The sequence below is a fragment of the Schistocerca nitens genome, chromosome 5 (genome assembly GCF_023898315.1).
Source record: "Schistocerca nitens isolate TAMUIC-IGC-003100 chromosome 5, iqSchNite1.1, whole genome shotgun sequence".
Taxonomy (NCBI): Eukaryota; Metazoa; Arthropoda; class Insecta; order Orthoptera; family Acrididae; genus Schistocerca; species Schistocerca nitens.
The window spans coordinates 447620081-447643321 of record NC_064618.1 but is presented as its reverse complement, the minus strand read 5'-3'; the positions used below and the strand labels follow the sequence as shown (position 1 = coordinate 447643321).

The 23241-nt window shown below is 42.1% G+C and overlaps 1 protein-coding gene across 3 annotated transcripts in view; it reads right to left on the bottom strand.

Annotated features, from left to right (window-relative positions):
* Positions 1 to 21541, bottom strand: part of LOC126260258 (FAD-dependent oxidoreductase domain-containing protein 1-like) — a 115438-nt gene extending 93897 nt beyond the window's left edge. For 2 of the 3 annotated variants that reach the window (XM_049957587.1, XM_049957586.1), the window contains exons 1-3: positions 20957 to 21538; positions 20640 to 20869; positions 16648 to 16761 (exon numbers count right to left, since the gene is read on the bottom strand). In XM_049957587.1, coding sequence (XP_049813544.1) covers positions 16648 to 16761; positions 20640 to 20869; positions 20957 to 21313 — 701 coding nt within the window. In that variant the 5' untranslated portion in view covers positions 21314 to 21538. Of the gene's footprint in view, positions 1 to 16647; positions 16762 to 20639; positions 20870 to 20956 lie in introns of all 3 variants that reach the window. The other variant, XM_049957588.1, reaches the window with a different exon arrangement.
* Positions 21542 to 23241: the final 1700 nt, after the last annotated feature.

Here is a 23241-nt window from a genome sequence, read left to right as displayed (position 1 = left end):
TCCTTAAACAAGTCGAGCTGACAGTGGTGGAAGATGAGGCTAATGACTGGCAACAGTAGGCTATCGTCTGCAGTAGGCATTTCCTCTGCTGTGACTGACTGACTTCCTCCTTTATTGTGTTTTTGTAATGTGTGCTTTTGTAATTTTTTTTACAGTGAGCTGTTTTTTTCTTTTGTAGCATGGTTATTTCTTTTGTTTTTCTGCTGTAAGCCTTAAAAGCCCACTAATGTTAAAAAGTGGCGGTGGTGATAATGATCTTAATCATCAAAAACATTATCAGATGCTAAGTTTATTTTGTTTTCAGATGATAAAAACATCGTGGTAAATAGCAAATCAAGAATAATTTTTAAAAATCTATTAATGAAATTGGCCTTACTCTAGTGCCCTGGGTCCAGCCAGTGCCATGTCAGGACTGGTATGGAACTTCTGTGATTACGCGGCGAAACACTTACACCCCTAGATAAGCTTTTATTATGATGGGGGTCACAACTCCCCCCCCCCCCCCCCCCCCCATACACATTCTTCAGTCTCCAACAGATGCCTACCGGTGTTTGTCCTTTGGCAGCCAAGAAAAGAATAACAGCATGTTGGTCATGTGGTTGGATGCATTAGATAATAACTTTGCCCAGTTCACATTTCCATATTTACTGCAAGCACATCAGAAAGACACTGGAGTCATGCTACATTGCAAGTACAATGGAGCAACGCCGTCGAACGGAAACTTTTTGATTGTCCCTTATAATATATGACTTTACACACTTCAGTGTAACGGGCCTAATGGATTAGTGTGAGTTAATTTCATAAACTATTTTCTTTTCCAGGCTATGATAACCTAGGAATCATCTTATCACTGTAGTATATGTAAATTTACAGGCAGAGGGAATCAAATAAGCTGATTGGGGAGCACACTGAATGGAAAATGTAATTATGACTGTAATGGCAATGAAGCAGAAGGGACACTTGAAATACAGCCAGATGAATGGATACGAGATCTACCAAGGCAGTACTTTACTGAAGTCCATGAGATAAGAAAGACAGTCACATGAGGGCCTATGAAGGGTAGTAGGTGACATCAGGAAACATGCTGGAGCAGCACTGGTGGATATAGCTGCTGACCATAATGCACGAGAAGGTTTAGAGGAACCCTTTATCAACAGTTGACGTAAAAATGTATGATGACAGTGATAAATATTTTAGTAACTTGTAAATGATAATATTTTTAAAATTTTAGGGTAATTTCACACCCTTCGAAACATGTGAGAAGGAACATGAGCACATCAATTCTCTTGTAAACATGTATTGTGTACTTTTATTTTCTAATCCATTTACATCATCAAGGATCTCCTCAATATGAGTCCTCAGAATGAACAATGTGTATAGTATCTAATCTAATGTAACTCTATTCCAACTGTCTCCACATTATTTCCTGAATGTTGTTAAAAACCACCTCAAATATCAACATTACCACTGTGATAGAGGTACGAAGTGCCAATATTATTTTAACAATATTATGAAAGGGACGGATTGCTATTTCCCATATAAAGGAGATATTGAGACACAGACCATCACAATGAAAAAACTGCTACATATTTGAGTTCTCAGCCAAAACGCCTTCTTCTGAAGTAAAAAACACAGACATTTACACAAGCACAACTCACACAGACATGACCACTGTCTCTGGGTACTGTGGTTGGATTGAGGACAGCAACATTATTTCAATGACGGGCAATTCCATGTCAAATCAACAAGTGCTACAACTTGACCCTCTCAGATTTTTTTTGAAATTAAGTGTGCATATATTACTCATAAATCATGACACAAATTAATTTTTTCACATTTTTCTGACGAAAAGTTACCATGTAACGGACCTTCAACCATTGAAAAGATGACAAATTTTTGACTCGCAGAACAATGTTGTTTTCTTTACAACTCATGTTCTAATTAAGCTAGAACAATAAAATTTACTTCATTGGAAAGCTCTTTTAAAGATCTTTTATATGATACCAAACATCATTAGTTTAATATATAAACACAAATTGTTAAAAAAACCAACATTGTTGAATTTACCGAATTTTGAAAAACTGTAATTTTTAAAATTCTCAAAAAAATATATGTGAAAGATACACTTTACATCTACATATTCTGAAAGTTTCAACTTGGGATGAGCATGGGATCATTATCAAAAGCAATTTTACATTAAGGGTGGTGCTTTAAAAATTCGTAAAAACTAATTTATTTTAGATATTAGGCCTACTTCTCGCCAGCTGTATGTTGTTGTAAAATGTGGAAATTAAAAATAACTTATAATTGACAAAAGAAAATATGTTTTATGCTTCTGTAATTAATAAATACAAAATGAAAACTTAAAAAAAAAAAATAAAAAACACAGAAAGATGAGTACCTGAGATCAGACCTAAATTCAGTTAGTAATTACTATTATTTACAAATAGGCATCCCATTAGTGCACTTCTTCAAACTTCGGACTAATCAGTCTGTTGCACATCAACATTTCTGCACTGGATAACTTATATGTTCGCCCTGTAGCAGTTTGAGGGTTCACGATTGCCACTACTTCCCTACTGCTTATGGAAAGAATGTCTGGATGACTCGGAAATGTAAAAGATGGTGACGGTCCATGTGGATGTAAGAAACTAAGTGTGATTCCACTCTTCTCCTGATTTTTTTCAAGTACACAGGTTAACCACCAGTGTCCATTATAATCACAAGCAACATATCCTTTTGTCTTTGAACGGTATTGTATCACTGTCAGAAAATGTCACCAGTTCAATTTTACTATCATCAGAGTTTGAATACACTTTTTTTATTATTTTGTCCTTGCTAAAAGGAATAAAATTGTAAAGTTTTTGTGTCCCTACAATTTTGCAGCATTTCTCAAATCTCTCCATAAGTTTCATTCCTTCATTTTTGTGATCTTCTTTAGTAGCATACTTGAAGTTCATTCTTTCTGTATTATCCTTGGCAAACAAATAAAGTTGTTTTGGTGTCATTATTTGATCACTGTATGGCCGTTGCAGACTTGCTCGAGGTGCAAGTCGTTTAACTGTTCCACCAACACCATCACTAGCTCCCTTCCCATGCGAGGTGGCTGGAAAATGCCATTCAGCTTCAGTTTGGAAATCATCTTCATGATGGCACAGGTTGATAAAGTTCTTCCTATTTTTATAATGAGTTGCTGCTCCATCAGAGAAATAATATATTTTTCTTGGTTTTCTACCGAATTTAACAGTCAGGAAGTCCAAGTACGATTGGAACAAATGCACAGCAACAGTGTTATGCGTTAGGCACTCTGATATGATTACAAGACTTGTGTGCTCGAGTTTGTTCCCATCCTTGTAATAAGCAACAATGGGATGAATCGTTGCTTGCATGTTTGTCCAGTGATAGCTTTGAACTTCGTCCTGGATGACAAAGGAGTAATTCTCAGAAAAGTCACAGATCGCTAAGACCTCACCTTCTTTAAGTTCATTTCTCAGCCTCTTTTGGAAGGTTGATTGTTGACTAGCAACAAATGAATGTCGTGTAAGCGATTTTAATTTATCAAAAAAACAATCAATAAAGTTGTCAGATGATTTTATGATAGTTTCTAGAGATGTGTGATCAATGGAAACCCATTGCTGATAAGTTATATTATCAATATTATTAGTATTCAACAAATCTTGTAAATATGTCTTAAATGTTTCTGGGCCAGGGCAGAATTTACATTCACCAAAATGACAAGCAGGTAAAGGCGGATTACATACAACTCTTGCAATGCAGTCTTTGTAAGTTTTTATTGGATTATCTTCATCCTTTGTCAGCTGAGGAATGTTACATCCAGTCAGCATGAATTTGAAGTGTCGATGGGCAGTACACACACAGACACTATGTGTACCACTACTTCCAGCTAAAACACAATTTTTGGAATGTAGGTCTGCAAACTTCGAAAATCCAATGTGGAGCTCTGGATGGTTGTCTTTAAAGTTCGCGTAAATTTCTTTCAAATTACTTAAAACTAGCTATTTTTTGCTTGGAGTTTTTCTCCGCTATCTCTCACAAGCACAAAATCTTTTTTCCCAGGCATTGCCCTCCTTATCTCATCAGAACAGTGAAAGTTTCTAACAAAATCAGCAGTTGTTTGATGAAGAGTCTTGCCAGGTTTTGGGTTTGGTGAAGACAAAATTCCCTTGGCCTTCACTAAATCTTTTACTCTTCGAGCCATGTAATTTGTTACGTTAAATTCATCTTGAAGCTTCTTAACACTCCAGCTTTTAGGTAAAATGGTAAGAATTTCCATCTGTTTACTTCGAGATGCACATGTACGAAATTTATCTTTTAGCTCACTGATCATCTCAGATTCTGCATGCTCATGTACCTCTTCTTCTTTTCCGGAAGGAAGCAATAATACCTTTGTTTGAATTGTTGAAGTTAATTTAATTAGTTTTTCCTTAGGATGTTTTGCTTCACACAGTCGTTTCTTCTTAATTGGCGATTCACCAACGGACTGCAAAGAAGCATTCGAACTTTCTAAGGCCTCACTTGCTGCAATATCTTGTACGTCACTATCACATAAAACCTTTTCACTTTCTTGTTTCACTACAGAATACAGTAGATCATCATCATTTTCTGTGCTAGACGTATCACATATTTCTACTCGTGCAATTTTTTTACGGCAGTTGTCTCACACTTTTTGATTTAAAGTTAAGAAAGGTTTTCTTGCTATCATCCATTGTGAAACAGGCCATAAGTTTTTCTTGTGGTTATTGTGACCCTTTTCATTAAATGGATTACAGTACAAAGCTGAAATTTTAGGCATTTTATATTTCTCAAGTGAACAAACTAATTTTAAAAAAAATGTTTTTGAAGTTGAATGCCCCTGCTTTCTATATTCAATGCTACGCAATCTAACTGCTCTATTCTTTCACTTCCTGAAAAAAAATTTCATTATGTTAATAGTATGCAAACATTAACTGGTTGTAGGCATACAAACTTACAGACTCTTGTGAGGTTTGTACAGAAGTACCTTTAAGCTAGATTCAAAACACATTTCGGTGTTAATCACATAATTTCACTACAGCTGCCTCACAACAAAAGAATGTGTGGGTCACTTTCAAGAATAGGTGAAAATTGCTGACAATATTAACCAGAGATAAAATACTGAATAGATTGCAGATAGTAACACCAAAGAATCATTTTATATACTATCTTTAAAATGAGAGATAGCTTCCTTTTTTTCTTTTTTTTTCCCGTGGTTTTACAGCTATTAATAAATAGTTAGCACCAAAGTTTAATAAGCAGTTACTCGTTTCAAAAGTAAAATTTGTAGACAATGTAACAAAATCTAACACTAATATTTTTATGTGTAGCAAAATAATAGAAATTCACCAATCTGACTGTGATTTTGGAGAATCGTGGTAAACATAAAATTGCTTTTGATAGTGATCCTATGCTCATCCCAACTTGAAACTTTCAGAATATGTAGACTTAAAGTGTATCTTTCACATATATTTTTTTGAGAATTTTAAAAATACAGTTTTTCAAAATTCGATAAATTCAACAATGTTGTTTTTACAATGTGTGTGTGTGTGTGTGTGTGTGTGTGTGTATAAAAACACAGATGATGTGACTTACCGAACGAAAGTGCTGGCAGGTCGATAGACACACAAACATACACATGAAATTCAAGCTTTCGCAACAAACTGTTGCCTCATCAGGAAAGAGGGAAGGAGAGGGAAAGACAAAAGGATGTGGGTTTTAACGGAGAGGGTAAAGAGTCATTCCAATCCCGGGAGCGGAAAGACTTACCTTAGGGGGAAAAAAGGACAGGTATACACTCGCACACACACATATCCATCCGCGCATACACAGACACAAGCAGACATTTGTAAAGGCCCACATCCTTTCGTCTTTCCCTCTCCTTCCCTCTTTCCTGATGAGGCAACAGTTTGTTGCGAAAGCTTGAATTTCGTGTGTATGTTTGTGTTTGTCTGTGTGTGCCTTTACAAATGTCTGCTTGTGTCTGTGTATGTGCGGATGGATATGTGTGTGTGTGCGAGTGTATACCTGTCCTTTTTTCCCCGTAAGGTAAGTCTTTCCGCTCCCGGGATTGGAATGACTCCTTACCCTCTCCCTTAAAACCCACATCCTTCCGTCTTTCCCTCTCCTTCCCTCTTTCCTGATGAGGCAACAGTCTGTTGCGAAAGCTTGAATTTCGTGTGTATGTTTGTGTGTCTATCGACCTGCCAGCGCATTCGTTCGGTAAGTCACATCACCTGTGTTTTTAGATATATTTTTCCCACGTGGAATGTTTCCCATATATATATATATATATATATATATATATATATATATATATATATATATATATATATATATATTTTCCGAGTTGATAAATTAAAATCGCTTACACGACATTCATTTGTTGCTAGTCAACAATCAACCTTCCAAAAGAGGCTGAGAAATGAACTTAAAGAAGGCGAGGTCTTAGAGATCTGTGACTTTTCTGAGAATTACTCCTTTGTCATCCAGGACGAAGTTCAAAGCTATGGGAACAAACTCGAGCACACAAGTCTTGTAATCATATATATATCCTTTCGTCTTTCCCTCTCCTTCCCTCTTTCCTGACGAAGCAACCGTTGGTTGCGAAAGAGATATATATGTATATATACACTTATTTCGCAACCAACGGTTGCTTCGTCAGGAAAGAGGGAAGGAGAGGGGAAGACGAAAGGATGTGGGTTTTAAGGGAGAGGGTAAGGAGTCATTCCAATCCCAGGAGCGGAAAGACTTACCTTAGGGGGGAAAAAAGGACAGGTATACACTCGCACACACACCCATATCCAACCACATATAAGCAGACACAAGCAGACATTTGTAAAGGCAAAGAGATTCGGCAGAATGTCAGTCGAGGCAGAAGTACAGAGGCAAAGATGTTGTTGAAAGACAGGTGAGGTATGAGCGGCAGCAACTTGAAATTAGCGGAGGTTGAGGCCTGGTGGATAACAAGAAGAGAGGATATACTGAAGGGCAAGTTCCTATCTCCGGAGTTCTGACAGGTTGGTGTTAGCGGGAAGTATCCAGATAACCCGGACGGTGTAACACTGTGCCAAGATGTGCTGGCCGTGCACCAAGGCATGGAACCACAACACCCCAAATCAGTAGTTAACCTTTCCTCCAAACCCCCCTCCCAATCCGAAACCTCTGTCCTATCCAAAGGCCTCACCTTCAGCCCCACTCCCAGATTCAACCAAACAGTCCTCGTCAAAGATTTACTGTCCTACACTCATACTCTCTGCTGGAAATATCACTTTGGCACGAAGAAAATGATCCTAATCCTACTCCTAATGATCCAACTCCCCAAGACACTATCCAAATTGAACCCTGCCTGAAACAGTTCCATCCTCCGTCACAGCGGGACCCACCTCCTCTTCCTCAAAATCACCCTCTCCAAACCTTCCAGAAATTTATGACTTCCAGCCTTGCTTCTCAATCCTTCTTAAAAAACCTTAATCCTACTCCCAACATCACCACTGCTGAAGCCCAAGCTATCCGTGATCTGAAGGCTGACCGATCCATCATCATTCTTCCGGCGGACAAGGGTTCCACGACCGTGGTACTTGATCGTCAGGAGTATGTGGCTGAGGGACTGCGTCAGCTTTCAGACAACACCACATACAAAGTTTGCCAAGGTAATCCCATTCCTGATGTCCAGGCGGAGCTTCAAGGAATCCTCAGAACCTTAGGCCCCCTACAAAACCTGTCACCTGACTCCATCAACCTCCTGACCCCACCGACACCCCGCACCCCAACCTTCTACCTTCTTCCTAAAATTCACAAACCCAATCATCCCGGCCGCCCCATTGTAGCTGGTTACCAAGCCCCCACAGAACGTATCTCTGCATACATAGATCAACACCTTCAACCCATTACATGCAGTCTCCCATCCTTCATCAAAGACACCAACCACTTTTTAGAACGCCTGGAATCCTTACCCAATCTGTTACCGCCGGAAACCAGCCTTGTAACCATTGATGCCACTTCCTTATACACAAATATTCCGCACGTCCAGGGCCTCGCTGCGATGGAGCACTTCCTTTCAGGCCGATCACCTGCCACCCTACCTAAAACCTCTTTCTTCAATACCTTAGCCAGCTTCATCCTGACCCACAACTTCTTCACTTTTGAAGGCCAGACATACCAACAATTAAAGGGAACAGCCATGGGTACCAGGATGGCCCCCTTGTACGCCACCCTATTCATGGGTCGCTTAGAGGAAGCCTTCTTGGTTACCCAGGCCTGCCAACCCAAAGTTTGGTACAGATTTATTGATGACATCTTCATGATCTGGACTCACAGTGAAGAAGAACTCCAGGATTTCCTTTCCAACTTCAACTCCTTTGGATCCATCAGATTCACCTGGTCCTACTCCAAATCCCATGCCACTTTCCTTGACATTGACCTCCATCTGTCCAATGGCCAGCTTCACACATCCGGTCCCTTCCCTACAGCCTAGGTCTTCGTGGCAAACGAATCTGCTCCACTCCGGAATCCCTGAACCATTACACCAACAACCTGAAAACAGCTTTCGCATCCCGCAACTACCCTCCCGACCTGGTACAGAAGCAAATAACCAGAGCCACTTCCTCATCCCCTCAAACCCAGAACCTCCCACAGAAGAACCACAAAAGTGCCCCACTTGTAACAGGATACTTTCCGGGACTGGATCAGACTCTGAATGTGGCTCTCCAGCAGGGATACGACGTCCTCAAATCCTGCCCTGAAATGAGATCCATCCTTCATGAAATCCCCCCCACTCCACCAAGAGTGTCTTTCCGCCGTCCACCTAACCTTCGTAACCTCTTAGTTCATCCCTACGAAATCCCTAAACCACCTTCCCTACCCTCAGGCTCCTACCCTTGTAACAGCCCCCGGTGTAAAACCTGTCCCATGCACCCTCCCACCACCACCTACTCCAGTCCTGTAACCCGGAAGGCGTGCACGATCAAAGGCAGAGCCACGTGTGAAAGCACCAACGTGATTTACCAACTGACCTGCCTACACTGTGAAGCTTTCTATGTGGGAATGACCAGCAACAAACTGTCCATTCGCGTGAATGGACACAGGCAGACAGTGTTTGTTGGTAATGAGGATCACCCTGTGGCTAAACATGCCTTGGTGCACGGCCAGCACATCTTGGCACAGTGTTACACCGTCTGGGTTATCTGGATACTTCCCACTAACACCAACCTGTCAGAACTCCAGAGATGGGAACTTGCCCTTCAGTATATCCTCTCTTTTCATTATCCACCAGGCCACAACCTCCGCTAATTTCAAGTTGCCGCCACTCATACCTCAATTGTCTTTCAACAACATCTTTGCCTCTGTACTTCTGCCTCGACTAACATCTCTGCCGAATCTCTTTGCCTTTACAAATGTCTGCTTGTGTCTGTGTATGTGTGGTTGTATATGTGTGTGTGTGCGAGTGTATACCTGTCCTTTTTCCCCCTAAGGTAAGTCTTTCCGCTCCCGGGATTGGAATGACTCCTTACCCTCTCCCTTAAAACCCACATACTTTCGTCTTTCCCTCTCCTTCCCTCTTTCCTGATGAGACAACAGTCTGTTGCGAAAGCTTGAATTCTGTGTGTATGTTTGTGTGTCTGTCGACCCGCCAGCACTTTCATTTGGTAAGTCACATATATCCACACATATCCATCCACACATATACAGACACAAGCAGACACATTTAAAGACAAAGAGTTTGGGCAGAGATGTCAGTCGAGGCAGAAGTGCAGAGGCAAAGATGTTGTTGAATGACGGGTGAGGTGTGAGTGGCGGAAACTTGAAATTAGCGGAGATTGAGGCCTGGTGGATAACGGGAAGAGAGCATATATTGAAGAGCAAGTTCCCATCTCCGGAGTTTGGATAGGTTGGTGTTAGTGGGAAGTATCCAGATAACCCGGACGGTGTAACACTGTGCCAAGATGTGCTGGCCGTGCACCAAGGCATGTTTAGCCACAGGGTGATCCTCATTACCAACAAACACTGTCTGCCTGTGCCCATTCATGCGAATGGACAGTTTGTTGCTGGTCATTCCCACATAGAATGCGTCACAGTGTAGTCAGGTCAGTTGGTAGATCACGTGGGTGCTTTCACACGTGGCTCTGCCTTTGATCGTGTACACCTTCCGGGTTACAGGACTGGAATAGGTGGTGGTGGGAGGGTGCATGGGACAGGTTTTACACCGGGGGCGGTTACAAGGGTAGGAGCCTGAGGGTAGGGAAGGTGGTTTGGGGATTTCATGGGGATGAACTAAGAGGTTACGAAGGTTAGGTGGACGGCGGAAAGACACTCTTGGTGGAGTGGGGAGGATTTCATGAAGGATGGATCTCATTTCAGGGCAGGATTTGAGGAAGTCGTATCCCTGCTGGAGGGCCACATTCAGAATCTGATCCAGTCCCAGAAAGTATCCTGTCACAAATGGGGCACTTTTGTGGTTCTTCTGTGGGAGGTTCTGGGTTTGAGAGGATGAGGAAGTGGCTCTGGTTATTTGTTTCTCTACCAGGTCGGGAGGGTAGTTGCGGGATGCGAAAGCTGTTGTCAGGTTATTGGTGTAATGCTTCAGGGATTCCGGACTGGAGCAGATTCGTTTGCCATGAAGACCTAGGCTGTAGGGAAGGGACCGTTTGATGTGGAATGGGTGGCAGCTGTCGTAATGGAGGTACTGTTGCTTGTTGGTGGGTTTGATGTGGACGGACGTGTGAAGCTGGCCATTGGACAGGTGGAGGTCAACATCAAGGAAAGTGGCATGGGATTTGGAGTAGGACCAGGTGAATCTGATGGATCCAAAGGAGTTGAGGTTGGAAAGGAAATCCTGGAGTTCTTCTTCACTGTGAGTCCAGATCATGAAGATGTCATCAATAAATCTGTACCAAACTTTGGGTTGGCAGGCCTGGGTAACCAAGAAGGCTTCCTCTAAGCGACCCATGAATAGGTTGGCGTACAAAGGGGCCATCCTGGTACCCATGGCTGTTCCCTTTAATTGTTGGTATGTCTGGTCTTCAAAAGTGAAGAAGTTGTGGGTCAGGATGAAGCTGGCTAAGGTAATGAGGAAAGAGGTTTTAGGTAGGGTGGCAGGTGATCGGCGTGAAAGGAAGTGCAGCATCGCAGCGAGGTCCTGGACGTGCGGGATATTTGTGTATAAGGAAGTGGCATCAATGATTACAAGGATGGTTTCTGGGGGTAACGGATTGGCTAAGGATTCCAGGCGTTCGAGAAAGTGGTTGGTGTCTTTGATGAAGGATGGGAGACTGCACGTAATGGGTTGAAGCTTTTGACGTAGTCAGAGATACGTTCTGTGGGGGCTTGGTAACCAGCTACAATGGGGCGGCCGGGATGATTGGGTTTGTGAATATTAGGAAGAAGGTAGAAGGTAGGGGTGCGGGGTGTCGGTGGGGTCAGGAGGTTGATGGAGTCAGGTGAAAGGTTTTGTAGGGGGCCTAAGGTTCTGAGGATTCCTTGAAGCTCCGCCTGGACATCAGGAATGGGATTACGTTGGCAAACTTTGTATGTGGTGTTGTCTGAAAGCTGACGCAGTCCCTCAGCCACATACTCCCGACGATCAAGTACCACGGTCGTGGAACCCTTGTCCGCCGGAAGAATGACGATGGACCGGTCAGCCTTCAGATCACGGATAGCTTGGGCTTCAGCAGTGGTGATGTTGGGAGTAGGATTAAGGTTTTTAAAGAAGGATTGAGAGGCAAGGCTGGAAGTCATAAATTCCTGGAAGGTTTGGAGAGGGTGATTTTGAGGAAGAGGAGGTGGGTCCCGCTGTGACGGAGGACGGAACTGTTCCAGGCAGGGTTCAATTTGGATAGTGTCTTGGGGAGTTGGATCATTAGGGGTAGGATTAGGATCATTTTTCTTCGTGGCAAAGTGATACTTCCAGCAGAGAGTACGAGTGTAGGACAGTAAATCTTTGACGAGGGCTGTTTGGTTGAATCTGGGAGTGGGGCTGAAGGTGAGGCCTTTGGATAGGACAGAGGTTTCGGATTGGGAGGGAGGTTTGGAGGAAAGGTTAACTACTGAATTAGGGTGTTGTGGTGCCAGATTGTGTTGATTGGAATTTTGAGGTTTTGGAGGGAGTGGAGCTGGAAGTGGGAGACTGAGTAGATGGGAGAGACTGGGTTTGTGTGCAATGAGAGGTGGTTGAGGTTTGCTGGAAAGGTTGTGAAGGGTGAGTGAGTTGCCTTTCCGGAGGTGGGAAACCAGGAGATTGGATAGTTTTTTGAGGTGAAGGGTGGCATGCTGTTCTAATTTGCGGTTGGCCTGTAGGAGGATGCTCTGAATAGCCGGTGTGGATGTGGGAGAGGAAAGATTGAGGACTTTTATTAAGGATAGGAGTTGACGGGTGTGTTCATTGGCTGAGTTGATGTGTAGGTGAAGGATTAGGTGGGTGAGGGCAATGGATTGTTCAGTTTGGAACTGGTATAGGGACTGATGGAAAGAAGGGTTGCAGCCAGAGATGGGAACTTTAAGTGTGAGGCCTTTGGGGGTTATGCCAAATGTCAGACAAGCCTGAGAAAATAAAATATGCGAGCGTAATCTGGCTAGGGTGAAGGCATGTTTGTGGAGGGAATGTAAATAAAACTTTATAGATATATATATATAAACAAAGATGATGTGACTTACCAAATGAAAGTGCTGGCAGGTCGACAGACACACAAACGAACACTTTGTGTGTCTGTCGACCTGCCAGCACTTTCATTTGGTAAGTCACATCATCTTTGTCTTTAGATATATTTTTCCTACGTGGAATGTTTCCCTCTATTATAACCATATATATATATATATATATATATATATATATATATATATATATATATATATATATATATATATATATATATATATATAAAAAGAAAGAAAGATGATGAGACTTACCAAACAAAAGCGCTGGCAGGTCGATAGACACACAAACAAACAAACACAAATATACACACAAAATTCAAGCTTTCGCAACAAACTGTTGCCTCATCAGGAAAGAGGGAAGGAGAGGGAAAGACGAAAGGATGTGGGTTTTAAGGGAGAGGGTAGGAGTCATTCCAATCCCGGGAGCGGAAAGACTTACCTTAGGGGGAAAAAAGGACAGGTATACACTCGCACACACACACATATCCATCCACACATACAGACACAAGCAGACATATTTAAAGACAAAGAGTTTGGGCAGAGATGTCAGTCGAGGTGGAAGAGTAGAGGCAAAGAAGTTGTTGAGAGACAGGTGAGGTATGAGTGGCGGCAACTTGAAATTAGCGGAGATTGAGGCCTGGCGGATAACGAGAAGAGAGGATATACTGAAGGGCAAGTTCCCATCTCCGGAGTTCGGATAGGTTGGTGTTGGTGGGAAGTATCCAGATAACCCGGACGGTGTAACACTGTGCCAAGATGTGCTGGCTGTGCACCAAGGCATGTTTAGCCACAGGGTGATCCTCATTACCAACAAACACTGTCTGCCTGTGTCCATTCATGCGAATGGACAGTTTGTTGCTGGTCATTCCCACATAGAATGCATCACAGTGTAGGCAGGTCAGTTGGTAAATCACGTGGGTGCTTTCACACGTGGCTCTGCCTTTGATCGTGTACACCTTCCGGGTTACAGGACTGGAGTAGGTGGTGGTGGGAGGGTGCATGGGACAGGTTTTGCACCGGGGGCGGTTACAAGGATAGGAGCCAGAGGGTAGGGAAGGTGGTTTGGGGATTTCATAGGGATGAACTAACAGGTTACGAAGGTTAGGTGGACGGCGGAAAGACACTCTTGGTGGAGTGGGGAGGATTTCATGAAGGATGGATCTCATTTCAGGGCAGGATTTGAGGAAGTCGTATCCCTGCTGGAGAGCCACATTCAGAGTCTGGTCCAGTCCCGGAAAGTATCCTGTCACAAGTGGGGCACTTTTGTGGTTCTTCTGTGGGGGATTCTGGGTTTGAGGGGATGAGGAAGTGGCTCTGGTTATTTGCTTCTGTACCAGGCCGGGAGGGTAGTTGCGGGATGAGAAAGCTGTTGTCAGGTTGTTGGTGTAATGTTTCAGGGATTCCGGACTGGAGCAGATTCGTTTGCCACGAAGACCTAGGCTGTAGGGAAGGGACCGTTTGATGTGGAATGGGTGGCAGCTGTCATAATGGAGGTACTGTTGCTTGTTGGTGGGTTTGATGTGGACGGACGTGTGAAGTTGGCCAATGGACAGGTGGAGGTCAACGTCAAGGAAAGTGGCATGGGATTTGGAGTAGGACCAGGTGAATCTGATGGAACCAAAGGAGTTGAGGTTGGAGAGGAAATTCTGGAGTTCTTCTTCACTGTGAGTCCAGATCATGAAGATGTCATCAATAAATCTGTACCAAACTTTGGGTTGGCAGACCTGGGTAACCAAGAAGGCTTCCTCTAAGCGACCCATGAATAGGTTGGCGTACGAGGGGGCCATCCTGGTACCCATGGCTGTTCCCTTTAATTGTTGGTATGTCTGGCCTTCAAAAGTGAAGAAGTTGTGGGTCAGGATGAAGCTGGTTAAGGTAATGAGGAAAGAGGTTTTAGGTAGGGTGGCAGGTGATCGGCGTGAAAGGAAATGCTCCATCGCAGCGAGGCCCTGGACGTGCGGAATATTTGTGTATAAGGAAGTGGCATCAATGGTTACAAGGATGGTTTCCGGGGGTAACAGATTGGGTAAGGATTCCAGGCGTTCAAGGAAGTGGTTGGTGTCTTTGATGAAGGATGGGAGACTGCATGTAATGGGTTGAAGGTGTTGATCTAAGTAGGCAGAGATACGTTCTGTGGGGGCTTGGTAACCAGCTACAATGGGGCGGCCGGGATGATTGGGTTTGTGGATTTTAGGAAGAAGGTAGAAGGTTGGGGTGCGGGGTGTCGGTGGGGTCAGGAGGTTGATGGAGTCAGGTGAAAGGTTTTGCAGGGGGCCTAAGGTTCTGAGGATTCCTTGAAGCTCCGCCTGGACATCGGGAATGGGGTTACCTTGGCAAACTTTGTATGTGGTGTTGTCTGAAAGCTGACGCAGTCCCTCAGCCACATACTCCCGACGATCAAGTACCACGGTCGTGGAACCCTTGTCCGCCGGAAGAATGACGATGGATCGGTCAGCCTTCAGATCACGGATAGCCTGGGCTTCAGCAGTGGTGATGTTGGGTGTAGGATTAAGGTTTTTTAAGAAGGATTGAGATGCAAGGCTGGAAGTCAGAAATTCCTGGAAGGTTTGGAGAGGGTGATTTTGAGGAAGAGGAGGTGGGTCCCGCAGTGACGGAGGACGGAACTGTTCCAGGCAGGGTTCAATTTGGATGGTGTCTTGGGGAGTTGGATCATTAGGAGTAGGATTAGGATCATTTTTCTTCGTGGCAAAGTGATATTTCCAGCAGAGAGTACGGGTGTAGGACAGTAAATCTTTGACGAGGGCTGTTTGGTTGAATCTGGGAGTGGGGCTGAAGGTGAGGCCTTTGGATAGGACAGAGGTTTCGGATTGGGAGAGAGGTTTGGAGGAAAGGTTAACTACTGAATTAGGGTGTTGTGGTTCCAGATTGTGTTGAAAGGAATTTGGAGTTTTTGGAGGGAGTGGAGCTGGAAGTGGGAGATTGAGTAGATGGGAGAGACTGGGTCTGTGTGCAATGAGAGGTGGTTGAGGTTTGCTGGAAAGGTTGTGAAGGGTGAGTGAGTTGCCTTTCCGGAGGTGGGAAACCAGGAGATTGGATAGTTTTTTGAGGTGGAGGGTGGCATGCTGTTCTAATTTACGGTTGGCCTGTAGGAGGATGCTCTGAACAGCCGGTGTGGATGTGGGAGAGGAAAGATTAAGGACTTTTATTAAGGATAGGAGTTGACGGGTGTGTTCATTGGCTGAGTTGATGTGTAGGTGAAGGATTAGGTGGGTGAGGGCAATGGATTGTTCAGTTTGGAACTGGTATAGGGGACTGATGGAAGGAAGGGTTGCAGCCAGAGATGGGAACTTTAAGTGTGAGGCCTTTGGGGGTAATGCCAAATGTCAGACAAGCCTGAGAAAATAGAATATGGGAGCGGTTTGGTAAGTCTCATCATCTTTCTTTCTTTTTAGATATATTTTTTCCACGTGGAATGTTTCCCTCTGTTATATATATATATATATATATATATATATATATATATGTGTGTGTGTGTGTGTGTGTGTGTGTGTGTGTGTGTGTGTGTGTGTGGAATGTTTCCCTCTATTATATAAAACCTCCCTGAACTTTGCCTGAAAAAACAATAACGTGATCTTGAGTATAATATCTATGAATCTAAATGAGAAACTTGTATTGTAACGATCAACAGAGAACGATATTCATTATGAGTAATGGAAAGAAGTAAAAAATAGCCTTTGAGTATAAGTAGTAATCCAGCTATTCTATAATGTATCTTACTATTAAGATGGGTGGATGGTTATGGTTTTAAAGCACTGAAACTACTCGGACATTAGCACTTTTTACTGTTAAGGTCCCAGGCACAACTGCTGCAAGCTTCTAGCAACAATGCAACTAAAAGATGTAAATTAAGAGGAAAAATAATAGAATTAGCATTTCTCAGACTTTTGCGCTCTACTGCAACTACAATGTAGTTTAGTCATCTTAAATGCCTAGGTAGCTTACCATCCTTCATTTTCGAGACCATGGCAACCCAGTGCAATTCCAGTTGTGTCCAACCATGGAAATTTTTTCTTCAGCATTGCTGGTGATAGTAACTCATTTTTAACACCCAGCTGACTAGAAATAAATAAGAACTTTATACAGTAAAAAGTCTTTGAAATATAATAATTATTACATTTTATTATATGCATTTGCACATGAATACAAAGCACAATCCTGGATTTATTATTTAAGCATGTCATAAGCATAAAACACTTTATATAACACCAAACAACAGATAACAATAGGAAAGGTGAAAAATTGTAAGATTAAAAACATTGAGTAAACAAATATATAAGCTAACATATTTTTGACCATGAACTGGGCATGTCTAGCACATCTGGGGTAGCCTTCATGAGCTCTCCAACAGCACAAGTGCTGTGGCATAGCTTTCACTGCCATAAGCTGGGTACTAGTCTCTTTTTGTCCACAATCACACACCACCCATTCAACTGATAATCCTTATCTATTCATGGTGCTTTTGATTCTTGCAACTTTGGAATGTAATCTCCAAGCTCTTGATACTTCCCACTTCTCTGTGTGTCTTGAGGGATAGTGTTCCCTCGATATACACCAATATTGGAGATCGACATTTCTTTTCTTGCCACATTTCTACTCGGACTTGTAGTGGTGTATCAGTGAGAATTTCTGTTGTGTGCGTGAAAATTATCCTTCATTTTAATCGGCAGCTGGCTGTTTGGTTTCCAAAAAGGGGGCAGCTCATAGTTGTAAATGATTTAGTTTCTTCTTTCTTGGATGCCACTTTTCATCTGATGCTATTGGGAGTGATAGCAGCTAGACAATACAGTTTTTTAGTATTTGTTGGTCTCAAACAGCCTGTGATGATGTGACATGATTCAACTGAGTAGTATTATCACTTATTTGGCATGGCCAGAGTTATACCACACAAGATAAGTGTACTACGCAGCTAAGTATCACAAACCTAGAGCCATAGTCCTTACCGCCATGGGTTGCGCACAATGTAGTTTCTGTCAGCTACGTTATGCTTTGTGTTCATCAATGTTCCCCGAAAATGACTGCTCCAGCTAATGTGACACCCAAGTATTTTGGGATTGCTATACAATTTTGCCATGAGCTGTGATGCATTCAGTGTGAACTAGTGGTCTGTGTTGCTGGCTGGCCTGCTGCAGGTCGCCAGTTCAAAAGCTGAAGACAGAAATTATTTGATATTTAGTATCATGTAATTGGACAGATAAAAAAATCTTCCCACCAAGCAACACCAGACACACAGAGAAAAGAAGGTTATAATTAGGCAAGCTTTCAGAGCCAATGTGGCCTCAGTTGCCTGAGTCTGCAGTCATGTGTGTGCGAGTTGCATTTGTGTGAGGATGTATGTGTGTGTTTGTCATCTAATTTTGACAAAGGCCTTACTGTGCAAAAGCTATATTTGTGGCAATCTTTTTATTGTGCCTATCTGCGACTCAGCATTTCCGCTGTATGGTGAGTAGCAACCTTCCTTTTCACAATACTGTTTCTTGTCTGGACGAGGATCATAAACTCCATAAATGAATGGAACGAGATAAGGATCTCGGACAACCTCGATCTGTCTGAACCAATAAGGCAAACAAACGGAGTACTCCAAGGAGACCTACTAAGCCTGCTCCTGTTCATTCTGGCAGCAAAGGACATTATGGAAATCGCTCAAGACGAAGACGTCTAAGAATATGCCTACGCGGAGTACATTGTGATAGGCTCAAAAAACTTAAAGAAACTACAGGAGACTACAGAACACATGGAAAAATGGTGCACAAAACACAAGTTCGTAATCAACACCGACAAGACGGAACTGATGGTATTCAGGCGGGCAAATCCCAAAAACGACAAGAATTGCACTACAAGGAAAGCAAATATCTATCACAAAAGATTACAAATATTTAGGGATAACACTCCAGTCGTCCACAAAGTGCTTCACTAAACACACAACAGAGAAAGCGACACAAGCCATCAGAGCGATAAAAGAAGTAAGTTCTATCAGAACACTAAATCTAGACACAGCTATGGCACTCTTCAAATCAAAAATAATACCGATACTGGCTTATGGGATAGAAATCATATGGATACACCTAAATGAAAAGAACTTAGAAACATTGGAAAGAGTAAAAGCAACCTATATCAAAAGAGCATTAGGGGTAGCAAAAACCACACGATCAAGATTAGTCTACCTTCCCGCCCGAGAATCTTTCATCATAGAGGATCTAAGGACAAGGTTCTTACTTTCCAACACATCAGCATCGGAGAACCTACTAAGATCTCAAGAAAAGAGAGGTAGCTAGTACCAACGGAATTCTATGGATCCGGGGCCATGATTGACCGCACTTGGACAGCAGCAAATTTTGAGATGAGGCACGTACTTACAAGACTCGCAGTACACGGATTCCACCATGAAATTTGTGCAAATACAACATACCCCGAACCGTCAAACCTTTGCAAGTGTACACTATGTGGACAGTCTTGTGAGAGATACCATATAGAAATATGCAACAAGAGGACCAGATCAATTAGAGACTATGCAATAAATGGTTCAAATGATAATCTGTTATAATAACTGCACTAAATGTAATCTACTACTAAGAATTATGCAGACACTCAATACATCCTTGTAATTCACTTTCAAATGATTGTATTCTAATGTATAACTATAATGGCTATTTTGCTGCAATAAATCGTTTATAATACTGCTTCTTCTTACATAACCATTTTGTTGTTCTAGAAGTAACACATTGTAATGATCTCTAATCCATTATTCAATACACCTGAATATATGTTGTAGGCATTGTTTACCATACTGATAGCTACGCCATTCGGAGTTTTTCATGATCCCCTTGTTTACACAGTGACCTCACTTTTTCTGTAAGCCAACTTCTGGAATTTTAGTGTTCAGCCAAGAGAAAGATGCAGTAAGAACAACAACTAGAAGTAGTAGTTGGGGTTCACTGTAAAGAACTACTTTTAAACCACTGGGTATCTTTAGGGGCACCAATTAAGTCACTTACCACCTTGTGGTGCGCATATCGGGAAAAATGTTACTAAGTACTTCACTAAGAGTTCTATAAGTAATCATGGAACAAAAGGCAGTTTGAACATCAAGGAAAAATACACAAAAGACTCAAAACAGTACTTTCTATCAAGAAATGTAAGAGTATAGTAAACTGCCATGGAGATAAAAATGATCACTAAAACACCTTTGTCTGATATGGCAACTACAATATACTTCATACGTACTGGATACTACACATTTGAAAATTAGCGTTATGAGTTAAGGTAGTGATTACTAATGAAAGAAAATAACTAATACGTCTTGTCACATAACAATATGTGATCAAATGTAAAACATTTACAAGAAAATCATGAGTCAAGATCTATAGTGCATGATAGTAATGTATTCTCATAAGCTCAACATCTCATCTCACTCATCATGGGAGGGCCCTGATTCAGTTTTTCGGATGGACTGAAGAGAGGACATGAAAACGTGTGGAGCAGTTGTTTATGGCAGTAGTCAAGTTTTCCAAACACACTGGAGGGAGTGCAAGGGGCATAGTAAGCTGTTCATGGTCCAAGAGTCACCAGTGGCTCTCCATAGTGTACACAGTGATAAATTATCTTTTATATTATAAATTCTCTGATGTGAGCTGTGTACAATCAAAGGAACACTGTACAACAGCAATCAACTAAATGAGGCAGCACAGTTGTTGAGACACCGATCTTATTTTTGTAAGGATGGAGACTGGTTTGTACTGTTAATTCCAGGCTGGTTCCTTCAGCATGGTCACGACCAACCACCTATGATATTATCTCATAAAAACCCACTTTCATATCCCATGTTTATGCAAATTTTTTGCTATCATTCTCCTTGTTTATGATGAGAAATTATGCACCATCATGGGATGATGCGCGGATGGATGGATAAATGAATGAATGAATATGTCTTAACTTACTGTTGCAGGTGTACGTTTTCCTCCAGTTGTTGGGCAGATCTGTCAGTTGCTAAGAAAAGGTACCCGTAAGGTGTAAAGCACACATCAGGTGGGTTATCTCCCTCTACATGAAGATATCTCTTTATGTTTCGAAGAAATTCTGCACCGAACATTGACATCTGAATGTTCTCAGGCAAGCTGAACTGTTGCCTTATACCGCCACAGGAAAGTGGTGTAGAGGCCTTGGCATACTACAGCAAGAACAGATTACATTTCTTAACTATCTATAACTAACATAATAAACTAACCAGTCTTATAAATACAATTCTGATAAGTACCGAAGGATCTTTCTCAATGACAATCACTCTGACACCATCCCGCACCCTAGTCTGTAGCCAGTATGCTATTGAGGAACCAATGACGCCACCACCGATGACAACAATATCACAGTGATCACTAAAGAACTTATTTCCGTAGTGCTGTTTATGTATAAAGGGAATATAATTTTTTATAGTTTTTAAGTCTGCTTTTAATATCCTTAAGGTCCTACTCAATGGATGTTCGAACTTTTGGACTGGTGGTCCATCTTTATCAGATGACTTTGTACAATACAGGCGAAAGCGTGCTGAATTTCTTTCAAAAAATTTAAAACTTTTACCACATTTACTCATAAAATTCATGGTTATAATACACATGTTAATGATCTGACCGAAACTTATGGCTTATCAATATTTCAAAGTCCAAGAACACATCGATGCCGCTTTAATAACAACTTTCAGTAAATTCATACGCTTTTAAAGTGTGTTCTTTAGGCATAATATAAGTGAGAAATGCAATTTTCCATTTAAAACAATTACAACGTGAAATTGTATTTATCAACAGCAGACGTAAATACGCTTTCCCGCTGATTTTGTCAAAGTTCATTGACGAAGAAGTTACTATATACAGTATGTAGTTGAAAAAGTGTGTCCATCGATTACACATAGGGATGGCAGCTATAGTGTTCCTTAGATTCGACAAGAATTATTTCACACATTGTGGCGTTACTCTTTTGATTTGATAGACTATATGTTAACAATTTGACCATGACCAAATGTCATGTAACCAGATCGCAAGCAACATCGAATCCTTGAAGACTGAAATATTTTTGGGACAGTGACTCGTCTGCTACATAGTTCAGTTGTGCAGTACAAACTCTTCGATTATCCGCGCTGCCACAGCTAAAAACAAAGAATACAGGATGATTCCGTGAAGACGTCGTTACATTGTGATGTTACAAACTTTCAGGGATGGTGTGGAAGGGTTAATGTATGAATTCGATGTAAGAGAGACTGGTCAGGAGACGATCGAGGCGAAACATATAAACGACAGTGTTCTGATACCTCTGTCAGTGGAAAACACGAAACGATACTACCGTTGCTGAGACTGGTAGGCAATCCGGACGATCACTTACGTGTAGACGGCGTAGTGTGTACTGACAAGTGCAATCCTGGTGTACAGTGTCTGTATAGTAGTATGCAGCAGTCTGCAATTACAAGTAGAAATACAGTACTGACGTCAGTCGATCCTAACGAAATGTCGTTGTTTCCGGCGATGGAACTTGCAGACACGATTTTCGTGTATGGGCAAGAAATGGAAGCAGCAGAAAAGACGAAAGGCTGTACAAGATAAGTATCCATGCAGAAGACATGCAGCTCATATCACATTTCCAAAACTGTTCCAACAATTAAATGAAACAGGGCAATTGGTATCACAGTACAACAACTCAGGAGGGCGACAAACAACACGGACTCCCGATTTAGAAGACACAGTGTTTGCTCGAGTGGATGAGTCGTCTGCAATCAGCATTGAGTCAGTTACACGTGAAAATCATTGTTTCGCAGACTACTGTGTGACGACTATTATCCACAGAAAGTGTATGTTTTGACTCATGCTGACTTTGGACCTCGTGTCGCATTCAGCCAATGGTTCTTACAGTGCCTTAAAGTAGATTCTCACTTTTCTGTATATGTAATTTTCGCAGATGCAACCTGTTTCACCAGAGATGGAATGCTAAATAGTCGCAGTCGTGATGTTGTGGCTGATGAGAATCAGTACAGATTATCTGTCGATGTATGGGCAGGCATAGTCACTGATTACATACTAGATGTGAAGATCAGTCAGCAAAGTTTACCTGCCAATATTTGGAAAGGCATAGTCAGTGATCATGTACTAAGCCGGTTTCTTCTTCCTCCACACTTAAATGCACCAGTGCAGACAGTATTTATCAGAGAAATACTACCTAGGTTCCTGTAACATATCCCACTTGTTATTTATCAGTGTATGTTGTGTCAACATGATGGAACCCCGCCTCACTTTCAACTGAGGGTTCATGAGCACCTAGATCAGATATTCCCTGAGAAATTGATAAGGCGAGGAGGTCCTGTTACATGGCCAGCACGTTTACCTGATAGTACCCTACTTCATTTCTTCTTGCAAGGCCACATAAAAAGTACTGTGGACGAGATAGCTGTCGAGACTGAATAGGGTCTCCTGGCAAGACTTCAAGCCACCTGTGACACATTTAAAAAGATGTCAGGGATATTAGATCGAGTATGACAGAACTGTGTGTGTTAGGAGACGC